The sequence below is a fragment of the Hypomesus transpacificus genome, chromosome 25, assembly GCF_021917145.1.
Source record: "Hypomesus transpacificus isolate Combined female chromosome 25, fHypTra1, whole genome shotgun sequence".
Classification (NCBI taxonomy): domain Eukaryota; kingdom Metazoa; phylum Chordata; class Actinopteri; order Osmeriformes; family Osmeridae; genus Hypomesus; species Hypomesus transpacificus.
This window is the reverse complement of record NC_061084.1, coordinates 3,263,026-3,276,561: the sequence shown is the minus strand read 5'-3', so window position 1 is coordinate 3,276,561 and position 13,536 is coordinate 3,263,026. Positions and strand designations below refer to the sequence as shown.

The following is a 13,536-nucleotide window of genomic DNA, read 5'->3' as shown; positions in this document are numbered from 1 at the left end:
CGGATCCGTATTGCCCTCTGACGTCAGCTTCAAAATGAGCGATATCGACGAGTCAGCTGCTGAGTTTTACTATCCTGGGGCCTCATGTATAAACGTTGCGTACGCACAAAAAGCTTGCGTACGTTGGTTTTCACGCACACTCTGTGATGTATAAAGATTTACTTGACGTGAGAATGTGAGGGCCATCAAGGAAAACTTTGAGCAGACATGAGAATGTGCGGACGGTCCGTTAAGTCTTGTCTGGCTCTGTAACGTGGCAAATTCGAACTGAAAAGTGCCGAAACTCACCAAATATTACTGAATAAAGTTTCCACTACTATGTTTATGACGTTCACACTTAAAAAATCAGAAAAATTAAAGTTTGATCATTAATGTGGATGATCAAATCAAAATGCCAAAACCCAAAACGGGAAATGCTATATAGCCTTCTGTTTAATCCGCCACCACTTAATAACTACTGTTAAACTTGAGGGTGTCAAAAAAACGACAAAATCACTCAGGAAATGCATGTCGCTAACCCTATAGCTGCCATGCTGTTACGATGCGCCACCACTCATTTCTTCATTTAAAGTTTTACATCGGACCATTTCTTCTTAATTTTGTCGCTAATACCTGATGACAGGCCGCCAAACAGGACACAGTTTCTCGACTCCACACTCGGTTGTCAGAGCCTCGATCTCACAATCACCGTATTTCTTCGAATAAATGCAGCTGAGTTTAACGTTCATTTTTTGTGCAGAGTTTATTTGAGGGCGGCGTTTATTCGAAGAAACACGGTAATTCAGACAAAGAAATGGCCTCAGGAGTGCATTCACTGTGCATCTGCATATCTATTTATGGGAAGAGGCAAGGCGGGGTCAGTGGCTCGTTCACGTGCGGTCAATCTCACGTTGATTGTGATTTATAAAGGAAAGGTGCGCAGGACCTGGCGTACAACTGGTTTTATACATGTGAATATTTCTGTGCATAGGTACTTTTCGAGTTTTGCCCGTACGCCATCTTCTGGTATGAAAGCTGCGCAATCCTTTATACATGAGGCCCCTGATAATGCTGAAAAGATTTGTCATCAAAAGTGAGGGTGAAGACTAGACTCTTTGAATCACTTGTGTCGTTATTTTGTGTTGAAATTAAAGCCATTTTAGCAGAACCATGTTGTCCGCTTTCTATCAAAAGTAACGAGTTGCTAGGCAACACATGAAACACACCGTGAGAAGAGTTTAGAGCCAGCTACAATTAGCCTATAGGTACCATTTATTTTAGTTTACAAAATGAAAAGAAGCTAAAAATGCCATATAATAAACTACTTACTAACCTTGACCGTTTGGTCATGCCAGGAAATATCAAACTGAGGCTGGAATGTATCGACCGAGCGATAGCGAGAGGTGCTGTTCCAACCGTATGCTCATCACAAACGCAAGCTATAGCGTGTAATGGAAATTTTGGTCATATGCATAGATGTATGTGTATGAAATCTATAATCTTCTATGTTCATTGGTAAGAGACAGGAAGGGAAGATAATTAAGTTGAGTTCAAAGGAATGTGAGGTGCTGATAGCTCTGTGGGCAGCTTGCCCTGGGGGATGGCTGAAGCATCTTATATGGCCTTCTGTCCTCTGGTTACTGTAAGGGGTCAATGAGACAGTTGCTCTGAACTTTGGCTAGAAGGACTGTGTCCTGTTTCATTTTCATTGTTTGTGTTAATTAAAAGTATTGTTTGAAGATGGTCACACAAAGGACAGTTGACCATTTGACTGGTCAACCCCTGTGGCTTTATTATCTACTGCTCTGGAGAGAGCTGTGACATCAAAGAACTTTGGGACACACCGGAGATGTATTGTTTCAAACTGTCACTAAGTTGAGTTAGCCAATCACGGAGTTTGCTACATTGATTGATTGACCTTATAGAATGCCATTTGATCTTAAGTTTATATAAGGCAGTGCATGTGTGATGGTTGGCATCACTCTTGCGAACGATTTGTGGCTAGCACACCCTTTGTTGAGACTGATCACAAAGTACTTTGTTTAAATCATATGTAATTGTATAGTCTAAATAAATTGTATTAAAACCATATCCCTTGACTATTCAGATTTACACAGTGCCATTCGAATTCTTCCTTAGCAATTGGTGGCCTAGTACGGGTATCCATTTTCTGCTTGGCGTACTTCGGACAGTCTCCCTCCGACGGTGATCTGATCAGTCCGGTATAAAAACCGCCTAAACCTCCGTCCTCAAATTGACAGGAGACAGCGGGGCCGTTTTGAGGGTGCTTGGCTGATTGCGTTGCGGCTGACGCGGGATTCAAAAGAACTGGTGAGATATTCTTTTTGGTCACTGTGTGATATTGAATTGTCTAAATATGGTTTTAGGCTATTGCCAATAATTCGGTTATTAATAATTGGGCAGAGGTCGGAGGAAAACTGTGTCCTTTACGTGTAAAGTCGTAAGAAATAATTGGGTGAGGCCGGAGGAGAACTCATCCTTTACGTGTCAAGTCGTAAAAAAGCATGCAGGGAAAGTGTGTAGACGTACACACTAAAGGGTGATAAATTCACATGTGATATCGTGTTATGTGTCTGTTTGAGACCCTAGGATTAGAATATGTTGGATTGGTGATAGTTTGAGAAATTGTATTGGCTTATAGTGGTCATAACAGTTCTTATTTATTACTAAGGCGCTACATGATTCTAAGTCCAGAAGAGAAGTGGAAAAGTATACTTGTGAGAATTGGTTTTAGCTGAGTAAAAAAAAAAAAAAAAAAAAAAAAGATAAAGAAAAGAAGTTAGGAAGTATAGGCCTATGAAATTTCAAAGTGAGTTTGTAAACGCACGTGTTCATTTTTGTTTTACTTGCAAGTTATGTTTTTTGAGGTTAAAATAAGTATGGGTAGTAATTAATGGTGTCAACGTAAAAGCTATATTATATATAATATGATATATATATAAATTACAAAAATCTAAATTTTAAATTATTTTTTATTTTGGTTTGAACGTTTGTAATTTACGATTGTAGGCTATTCGGTAAGAGTATATGTTCATTGACAAGTTGTGAAATCGGAATTTGAGAGTAAAAAAAAGAAAGGAAGGGGTAATTGTGTCTTTATGTTCCTTCGTTGGTTATTGTTGGTTCAATGTGTTCAAATATGGATTGTAATTCGAAAATGAATAGGGCTAAAGATGGTCTGGAGGCAGAATTAGCCTGTCCAAACATTGATTACATGAAGCAAAAGTATGGTAACGATAGTTTATTGCAAATGCAAATATGGATTGATATATGTGGATTTCGGAGTGTGGGGTCATTTTGTTGTGAAATTATGAAAAGCTTGTGCAGAGAGAAATTGTTACACGATTTGGAAAATAATAGATGTAAGCTTGATTGGATGGCTTTTCAGAATTGGATGGAGGCAGGTAGAGTCAAAGAGAAATAGATATTAGAACAGATAGTGTGGGGAAATTTGTCATCTATTTCCACACAGATTCACGATTCAAATTGTATGGCTGTTCCGCAGACAAACTTTGCGGTGGGTAGGATATTCATCCGTAGCCCGTAGGGGTTAGCGGGTGGATGCGCAGGAGGTTTTGCTGGCAAAGCGAGAACAAACTACGAACGTGAGGTCAGACGTTTGTCTTACGACTGAAGTGTTTTCTGACAGACGGTTGTCTAAGATAAGTCAAGAAAGCAGGATCCTGGAATTTGTTTATAGATTTGCTTTGGATTCCCGCAAAGATTGCGGCTTGTGCTTTGACTTGCACTATTGCACTATTGCCTATTATTCAAAAGAAGGAGAAGTTAAAGTCCCCTCCGGTACAAAAGGGTTTGAGTCCCTAGGAAGGAGAAGTTAAAGTCCTCTCCGGTACAAAAGGGTTTGAGTCCCTGAACGAGTTTAAGAATGTTATAGGCTTGGGTGGCATTGCTTCTGTCTCGAGGGACAGCACTGAGTTACGATTGATCAAAGTGAATGCAGAACATGTTAAAATGTGGTTGGAAAACATGTAGGAAAGTTGAAGACACAAAGTTAGGCCAACACGATTGGATAGGAATGGTCAATCTATGTTGAGCACAAAATGTGTGGTTTGACTGGGGGTATTTGAGCATTATGGACGTGAATGTACGGAGATGTGTCATCACTGTTGAAAGTTTTCTTGAAATTGGGGGCAAACTCGCAAATTCGTGACCGGAAGTTGAGGTCCGAACTGGTGACGAAGGCTTCTATGTTGACACACGTACACAGATGAAACACTTGGGAGAGACTTTGTTATATTCTCTTCAGATTCTTATGGATGTTTATCGGTTATGACATCGTTGGTAGAGGAGTGACGATTGACTTGTTATATTGTTTTACAACTGTGTGTTAACCGATATTTGATGTTAGATTTTACATCTGTCTGATTTGTTTTGAGGATGGAGACAGTCTGTTTTTGAAAATGCTAATGTTAATTCTTTGGCTGAATTCTCCATTTGAAAAGAGGCGCATGCGCTTGAGTCTAACTGCTCATTCTGCGTGCAGTGGCCCACAGCATCATGAGTTATTAAAAAATAAAATAAAAATACATTAAAAAATACACTCATCTAAAGAGAATTTGACGTTGAAAAGAGAAATGTATTGGTTTGAAAACACGTGTGTTTCTGATTCTTTGTCAAAGTTAAGAAAATATTGTGAGTTGGCATACTTTTGATTTGGAAATCATGTACAGACCGAGTTCCTATCTTATGAGCTTGATTCGATATTGGATTAGTAGGGTATTGCGCTGCTAAATTTCGGTTCTTGGGTCAGATAATTGGTAAAGGCCAGTTTTGGCAACGAAAGCGATATTCATTCGAAGAATTACAATCCAAGGTTATTGAAACGTTTATAGTTTTAGAGTTTTTATGTGTTCAAACGGAAATTTCAGTTTATGTTGTTAAAGGAATATTTTTTGTTTAGGCCTACGTATTGAATTGATCTGGAAATGTTGCTTCGGTTTTGTGTTATGTGAATGAGGTTACTGTAATATCTACATTTGATTTTAACATGTGCGTACTAGATATCCATTGACATGGAAGCAATTGATGGTTTTTATTTTCATTTGTGTGGGAAGTTCACAGATGTGATGGTTGTTTAAAGAAATATGTAAAGGGTTATGAAGACGTGATTAGAAAGGTTGATATGATTTTAGTTCCGTTTTAGGCCAGCCTGTTGAACAAAGTCTGTTACAAATTGTTAGGATAGCTTTGGGATCTGAGAGGAAAAGATCAAAGCTGTGACTTTGTTAGCTAGCTAATGGCTAACAACGAAAACGTGGAGAAAGTGCATTTTGCTGTCCTGAGACTGAGGAGAGTCCAGGAAGTTGAATTTGCAACTGTGGTAGCGACATTTGTAGCTAACAAATTTACAGACAGACTCAACAGCGATGGCGGCGGGTACAGGCTAGTAAAGGAATTACAGCTTGACATTTGAGGTCCAGGATGGGAAGCGTTTGACGCATGCGCAGATGTAAATTTGAGAAATTGACAAAAACGCAAATTTAGAGTAATAGATGATTTTGGAGCGAGTTTTACATAGGCTACTAATTTGGTTGCTTTTGAAAAATGTTACGTGATGAGTATTTTGATGATACATTTGTTAACAAGGTTTTTGTTTGTTTGAGTACATTTTATGTGTTAGAAATTCCGAGGAGAAATGGAGAAAGGTGGGGCTAAAATAGAGTCCCGTTACGTTGAGATCTTACAGAGGTGATAAGTGAAGAGAAGGTAAGCGCCAACCATCTGTGTTGTCAAAAGAAAAAAAAAGAAAACGTTTCAGAGTTTTGCTCTGTCCCAGAGTGCTTGTTTGATTCGAGTTTAAAACGCGCGCTGATAGATAGGCTATGTTTATTTGAGTTGATTTATTGAGTAAAGACTAGTGTAAGACTTGAGTAAAAGTGAGAAGTGATACATTAAACCATATACAAACTACAAAATAGTCAAGTTAAATGTTTTCATTTTGGGGTTTTTGGTCCACCAATTTGAGATTTGAGATCCGTGCATTACGCATGCTAAGGGTGTTTTGGCTGGTACATATAAGAATATTCAAAGGAGTATTCTGTATTACATGCTTTAATAAGACATTTGAAAAGTTAAAGAACAAGGTTTTGTTTTATGGGGTTATGTTACTTTTGTTAAATTGTGAATTTAAAGGTTTAAAAAGAAAAAGGAACTATGCATATGCTTTGAAGAAGTATATGGGCAAACATTTTAAGTCAAATAAAGTAAAATCTAAGGTTTTTAAGAGTTTGATAGAGTTTTGGATGTAATTTGGTTTTGAAATGAGAAAGAGAAAATTAATACAATGTACTTTTATTTGAGTTTGATTGTAATATGGTTTTAAGTTTTATTTGGGTGTTTTATCAGAGCCTGTCACAATGTTTGGGATGAACAGTTAGGCTGTGATGAGGATGTTTTATTGCGGTATTGGTGCATGAAGAGGGTAATTATAACTTTTGGGTATGAAATGATTTGGGAAGACTCATTATGTCTGATAAATTGTGGTTATGATGGTTTGTGCTAATTAGCCTGTTTTGGACTGCAGCCAAAGCAAGTTATGAAGTTCTACCTATCTAACCTATATAGAAATATAGAGGGGGTATACGTTTGGTTAAATGGCTACATTAAGAACATTTTATGGTTTATGTTTCATTTTGGAATCATGCAGATTAAATTCTGATTTGGGGTAGTGGATGGTTTTCCTAATGTCTTGGACAAAGAGAGATTTGATTTGGTGAATTTAAATACAGAAAAATAGAAGAGAATCTCAAATATAAAGGTAGTAATTTGAACGGTTCCTAAAGTGTTTTTAAGAAAAGATAATAAGAGATTAAAAATTGAGGTTATTCTTAATTTGGTTGTTTTCTAAAATAGTTTGATTCTCTAAAGATTGGTTCAAAAGTTGGTTGCTTCAGTGTAAGCTTGTCAATTCATAAAAGGGAAAAGAGTTAAACACATTATCTGATGGTTAAATACATCATTGGTGTTACATATGAATTTGGGAAAGGTATGGTAACAGGGAGTTTCTTATTTTCACCTGTAGAACAACTTGCTGTATGCAAATGTGTGGGGTTCACTCTAACAATGATGATTATTTCACAGAGAAATGCTAGTGCTGAAACTAGCTGGAGAAGGTTTCTAGATTACCTGCAAGCAATGATGAACTAACTAGAATATGTTTACAGGAAGTGCTGAGATGGTGTTGCCATGTTCTGATAAGCTTAACTTAACAAATTTGGGTTTACAGGAGTCTTTCGAGGAAAATTGTTGTGTGACTTTGTTGCAATATTTGTCACAGATTCTTTAAGGGAATAATCTTCTATGTTCATTGGTAAGAGACAGGAAGGGAAGATAATTAAGTTGAGTTCAAAGGAATGTGAGGTGCTGATAGCTCTGTGGGCAGCTTGCCCTGGGGGATGGGTGAAGCATCTTATATGGCCTTCTGTCCTCTGGTTACTGTAAGGGGTCAATGAGACAGTTGCTCTGAACTTTGGCTAGAAGGACTGTGTCCTGTTTCATTGTTTGTGTTAATTAAAAGTATTGTTTGAAGATGGTCACACAAAGGACTGTTGACCATTGGACTGGTCAACCCCTGTGGCTTTATTATCTACTGCTCTGGAGAGAGCTGTGACATCAAAGAACTTTGGGACACACCGGAGATGTATTGTTTCAAACTGTCACTAAGTTGAGTTAGCCAATCACGGAGTTTGCTACATTGATTGATTGACCTTATAGAATGCCATTTGATCTTAAGTTTATATAAGGCAGTGCATGTGTGATGGTTGGCATCACTCTTGCGAACGATTTGTGGCTTGCACACCTTTTGTTGAGACTGATCACAAAGTACTTTGTTTAAATCATATGTAATTGTATAGTCTAAATAAATTGTATTAAAACCATATCCCTTGACTATTCAGATTTACACAGTGCCATTCGAATTCTTCCTTAGCAAGCGTCACTGTGTCCAATCCCGACCGCTTTAAACTACTATTGCACAAACCCGAACGGGGTTTGGACAGCCAGTTTCCGGGCTTTTTGCCACCATTTTCTTTAGCAATCGCTAGCAAAGTGTAAGTAGTATTATTTTAGGCATACCAAACAATCTACGTGTCAAATTTCATGAACATATATGGACATGTAAACACATGTCTAAATAATTTAGGAAAGTTAAATTGATGAGAGAAAGCCGAAAGACCACTCGGGCGACGCTTGGGCGATGATCTTTACAAAAAGTGTTTCTGTATTGTCATCGTTCTGCTACTATGGGTTAGCATACAAGTGTATTTTTTTTAACGCTAGCTTAACATTACTTTGTATAGCCAATGCCAAAATACACCATCATGTGTGAGATGATATGTTGTCGAGGGGAGGAAGGGAGGGGGGCAAGGGACTGACATGAGTTCAACAAGCAGGTGGTGGTATACAGTCAAATTGAGATTTTATCGCATAGTTTGGAGATGTTGAAGCGTGATATCTTATTGTGGAGGACATTACTACGTCCCTGGATATATTGACAGCATTGATGGTCAGTTTGGTGACCCTGGATAAAGTTAATATCACCGGAAAAACAGCAGCGGCGAGTGTTTACTACGAGGATAAGTGCGGTCGGGTTTGGACAAGGGTAGCGCACGGCTAATTTACCCGCGCCAGCGTCTTTTTACAGGCTCTAGTAAAGGATAAGCTAACTATTTTTTTTAAACAATATTTCGCTCGAAAGGTGAGAAGTTAAAGCTTAACGTGAAATCTTTAAATCAGATGAAATCGTGATACAATCATTTTTATAAATATTTGAAGTAGCATTTTATCAGAATGTTAGCTAAAAACCGGTCAGGATTGGACACAGTGACGTTAAGTATGATTTTGTCGCTATGCAGCTAGCTCTGTGATTGGTGGTCCAGCTATGAATTTTACAGAGGGCCGCTTGATAGAAATTCAATGAAAGACTCACATCCATTGACACTAAAATTGACCAATCATATCATCCCTCTAAATGGGTGGGCCTTGTTATCGCTAACTTTATGACAAGTTCCGCCCGCTGTGGGAACGGAAAAACCTAAAGGAGAAACGCGATCACAAGCCTAATAAACTAGCTAGCCTGTTCGTTCACTTCACAAGTGAAGCTACGAGTAACGTTCCTGCTAGTGAGGAGGACATTGTTTCACATTTGTTTTCTAGGTCAACTTTTAATGAGAAGTTGGAGTTAATCGGCAAAGGAAGACCCACACCAGAACTTAATTTTGTGCCGGAAACCAAATCTTTTGGGAGCCTATATGAAATAGGGTCAATCTGTATGCTAACTATATGTACCAACGCAACGTCATTATGCACAATTACCTTATGCACAATTACTGTGAATAGTGCCGCAAGGGCTGCCTCAAATAGTGCTTAATGACCAACACAATTTCATGTAGACCTTAATGCTGTGCGTGCTATATTGTGTTTTTACTAATTTAGGTCAGAGGGCCAAGGTTTAAGAGTCACGGTTCGCTACTGCATGACTCTAGGTAGACTAGCTGTATTCGGCATTAGAAGGGAAGCTTGCCCCCAAAAATTGCCAGAAAACGAATAGCAGTCTAGACTATTGCTAACGCCTGTCTAGATAATCTATTTGAAAGAACTGGTGAAAGGCAGTTGCTAGATACAGGATACGTTACCATTGCTAATAATTGTACAGACAAAATCATCCTACAGCTTGCGGTTGTGATGAACATAACTAAGGTTGGAACGCACCTCTTCTCAGCAACAGCTTCAAAGCAAATCTTGCTTTACATTGTCCAAGGTTTTCAAAACCCTCCTTGGTGAAATGGTTCGAGCAAATGTGTAATTGTTGGAATGCTGAAGCAGCATTCAAAGTATTGTTCTTTGAATCTTTATTCAACTTGTTTTTATTTATCTTCTATTTCTTCCGTGACACCTTTCAGCGCCTTCAAATCTTCAGTTATTAAAAACTCAATCCTTCTTCTTCCTCAATCTTTCAGCTACAGCCACCATTTAAACTTTGAAATGTTGACAAAACCCTAAACTATTTAAAAATATTAATCTTTTTGATATCTATTCAACTTTTTTTTATATCACTGATTATGTTTCATGAGTTTTTCAAACCGTTTCTGAGATTTACATGGGTGTGTACGTGAAAGCCTAGAGTGCAGACGGAAACGCTTAGAGTTTAGGGGAGGTTCGGATGTCGTTGCAAACAGATTTATAGTTTGCCAGCATTGCCACAATTTTCGCTCTTCATGCTTCGTTTTTGGATCGATAGATAGCTAATTTTGTGCTGGTCGAAGATAGTTGTCTGTGGAATCCAACAGACTAACACATTTGTTCAGAGCCCCACGAAAGCGAGACAAAGTCCAACTCTCGCCCCATAAAGTACAATGCAAATCTGGTGACAAATTCGTCAGAGAAGGCAAAAAGAACAAGATGTAGAAACTGCTGGTAGTCGTATTTCTGCACAGACATATAAAGGACATCTCTGGTTTCGGCAGAGTCTTGGGTCTCGGAAAATATTCTTATTTTTGGGATTGGACGTATAGTTTTGCGTCTAGGTTAACTTGTTTGAAGTGTGGATTCTAGCTACATTTCTGTTATTCTTTGCCTTCAGCGCGTTAGCAATCATAGCTGCACCATCCCCGTGGCAACCAAACAGACACGCGCCACTTAGTCTCTTACACAGGTGATTCGTATTAGCTAATTACTGGAGACACAAGACACTATTCAGTCAACTTGTCTCATTAAAAGACTAAGAGCACCACAACACAGCTGGACTTGCACCAGAGAAAATTAGACTAAGGGCCCGTTTACACGGAGGAAAAGCGCATATACGCACTGTTTATATATACTTTCATGCGGTTTGGCCGTTCATTGACACGAACATTTTTTGTTTTATCACGAAAAACGATCATTTCAAAAAATTCCGGCCAGAGTGGAGATTTCTGAAAACTCAGTTATTGTGTTTGCGTGTGAACTAAACTGAGTTTTAGGTTCTCAAACATCACAGTATGCAACAAAAAATACATCACGTTGTGAGCGTACTATGTTTACAGTTAGTTTGCTTACGGATCATGGATTTATGCGGGTTCATGTAAGCAGAAACATTTTTGAAAATGATCTTCTGTGTACATTGTATTTTTAACGGATAGGTAGAAATATTAGTTTCTGTAAATAAACGGCTCACTGTGTGGTCTAAGGAAGTGAGCGCCACGCGCAAATGACAGAAGGAGATGATTCATTCCAAATCCCCTGTAATCATAGCTAAAAACAAAAATGGTTTTTATTTTATTTTTTTTTAGAAATAATGGAGTGTTCAGAAAGAACTAAAAGGAGGAAAATATCAGTGAAGGTGGAGGAACACTTGCGTCTCCTTGAAAAGGAGTCTATGATCGATGATTTGTTGGCACAGGATTCTGAAAAGGAATACCCACTGGATTTGTTAGAGCATACTGAAAGCGAAGATTCCACTAAAACTTTCTACGATGCTTGTGATCAGAACAGTTTTGAGAATTCATCAAATGATTTAGGTGAAAATTCCTCTTATTTTTTTAATGATTTTAACATTTCCTCATTTGATGATTTGGATTCTGAAAACTGGGTGCCAGGTAGACCTGGTTGTGATAGTGACTGTGATTTGCATGGAGTTGAATGTTCTGACTTGGAAGATGATAATGATGATAAGTCACGTGGGCTTGCAGAGTGGGCTGCAGAATTCAATATACCACAAACAGCGCTGTCTGCACTTCTTAAAATCCTAAGGAGGAAGGGCCTTGATATCCAAATGGATGCCAGAACTCATGTCCACTGACAGATCTTACAATGTGACGAATATGGCTGGGGGGTCCTACTACCACTTTGGAATCGAAAATACTCTCATAGCTGAACTAACATCTTTAGAACATTTAGCAAATGTGACTGATGCTCTCACACTTCGAATTAACATCAATGGATTGCCCTTATTCCGTAGCTCCATTATGAGTCTGTGGCCTATTCTGGGTAGGATTAAGGACATTCCAGAGTGTAATGTGTTTATACGCAGGTGCATCCAAACCCGTAAATGTGCAAGAGTATTTACGAGAATTCATTGTAGATATGAAGCCGTTTCTCAGAGTGGTATTGTGTACAACGGTGTACATTTTAGAGTTGCATCACCCAATGCTTTTATTTGTGATGCACTTGCTCGTGTTTTTCTTAAATGCTCCAAAGGCCATATGGGGTATTATCGGTGTGAGAGGTGCACTCAAAAAGACCAGTCCATGAATGGGAAGGTGGTTTATCCTGAAATATCAGCAGAGCTCAGGATAGATGAGCAATTTGGTAGGCAAGGCTATCAACAGCACCAACGGTCAGCCTCCCCCCTAAATTATCTGGGTATAGGTTTAGTTACCAGTTTTGTGTTAGATTATATGCACCTTGTGTGCTTGGGGGCAATGCGCAAGTTAATATTTCTTTGGTTGAAGGGACCGCTGAAATGCAGCGGAAATTAAGTTTTGTTGTAATGTCAGCATATATGGTTTCTATCAGGCAAAATTTAATAAGCAATTTTGCAAGGAAACCACGATCCTTGTTTGAATTTAGCACATGGAAAGCTACAGAGCTTCAAAACCCTGTCCAACAACTCGTCAGGGGGATCCACGAGAAGCAGAAAGTGGCAAGCCAGAAGACCACATCAGTTTTCAGCCCACTTAAACAGCTCCACTTTTCTGGACCTATGATTAATTCAATTGCAACATGGGAACAATTCAGGCGTTACAATGATGGACAGACATTGATCTCCACCTCTCGTGGGGATGACTGTTTTTCTGTAGGGGGAAGGGTTCTTATTGTGCGGAACATTTTGTCACATTCTGGAACTGTTAAAGTCCCGTGTAATTTCTTTGAAACTACCAAATCCTTTTTCACTTATCCAATGTCTTATCATGTCTTGGTATTCTTTTTGTTGTTTTCAATATATCTGAACACTTGCAGCTGTTACCTGTGGAGGAGTTAAAAACTAAAATGGTGTTACTGCCACTCAAGACTGGATACGTGGCATTGCCACTCCTGCACTACTTTGCTATTATTATTATTATTTTATTGTTTCTTTTAATGATTAATGTATATATTAGTTTTTTTTTAAGCATTTTACCTTTCGCGATAATTTAATTTATAAATTGGAGGATTGGCAGTTGTACCGACCAAAAGGTTTATCGGGCCTGAGGAGGATGAATGCTACTGGCCACCAGCAAGGATGAACATGGCAAAGGCAGTCATAGATCAACAGGACCCTCACACTGACTGGGTGACATACAAGTTGACTGTCAAGAGAAAAATCGGTAATGTTTCCATGTGTATGATATTATCTGACATGATGAGTTCACTGTTGATTCGGTTTAAATTTGCTCTAAATGAAACTAATTGCCACTCATTTTTCTGTCTCCCAAAGCAACTTATGAAATTGCCAGCACAAAATTAGTTGAGTATGAACAGAACACAGATGTACCAACAGAGTCCGATTCTACAGAGAATATGGGAAAGGGGAAGCGCAAAAAGAGGTGAGGCTATTTG

The 13,536-nt window shown here is 38.6% G+C and overlaps 2 protein-coding genes across 5 annotated transcripts in view; one reads left to right on the top strand and one right to left on the bottom strand.

Annotated features, from left to right (window-relative positions):
* focad (focadhesin) overlaps positions 1 to 13,536 on the bottom strand; it is a 169,904-nt gene that overhangs the window by 24,301 nt on the left and 132,067 nt on the right. The gene's annotated exons all lie outside the window — the stretch shown is intronic.
* The window catches only part of hacd4 (3-hydroxyacyl-CoA dehydratase 4), a 48,038-nt gene that overhangs the window by 33,432 nt on the left and 1,070 nt on the right, over positions 1 to 13,536 (top strand). The window contains 2 exon segments of the mRNA XM_047049352.1: positions 13,158 to 13,304; positions 13,415 to 13,523. Coding sequence (XP_046905308.1) covers positions 13,158 to 13,304; positions 13,415 to 13,523 — 256 coding nt within the window.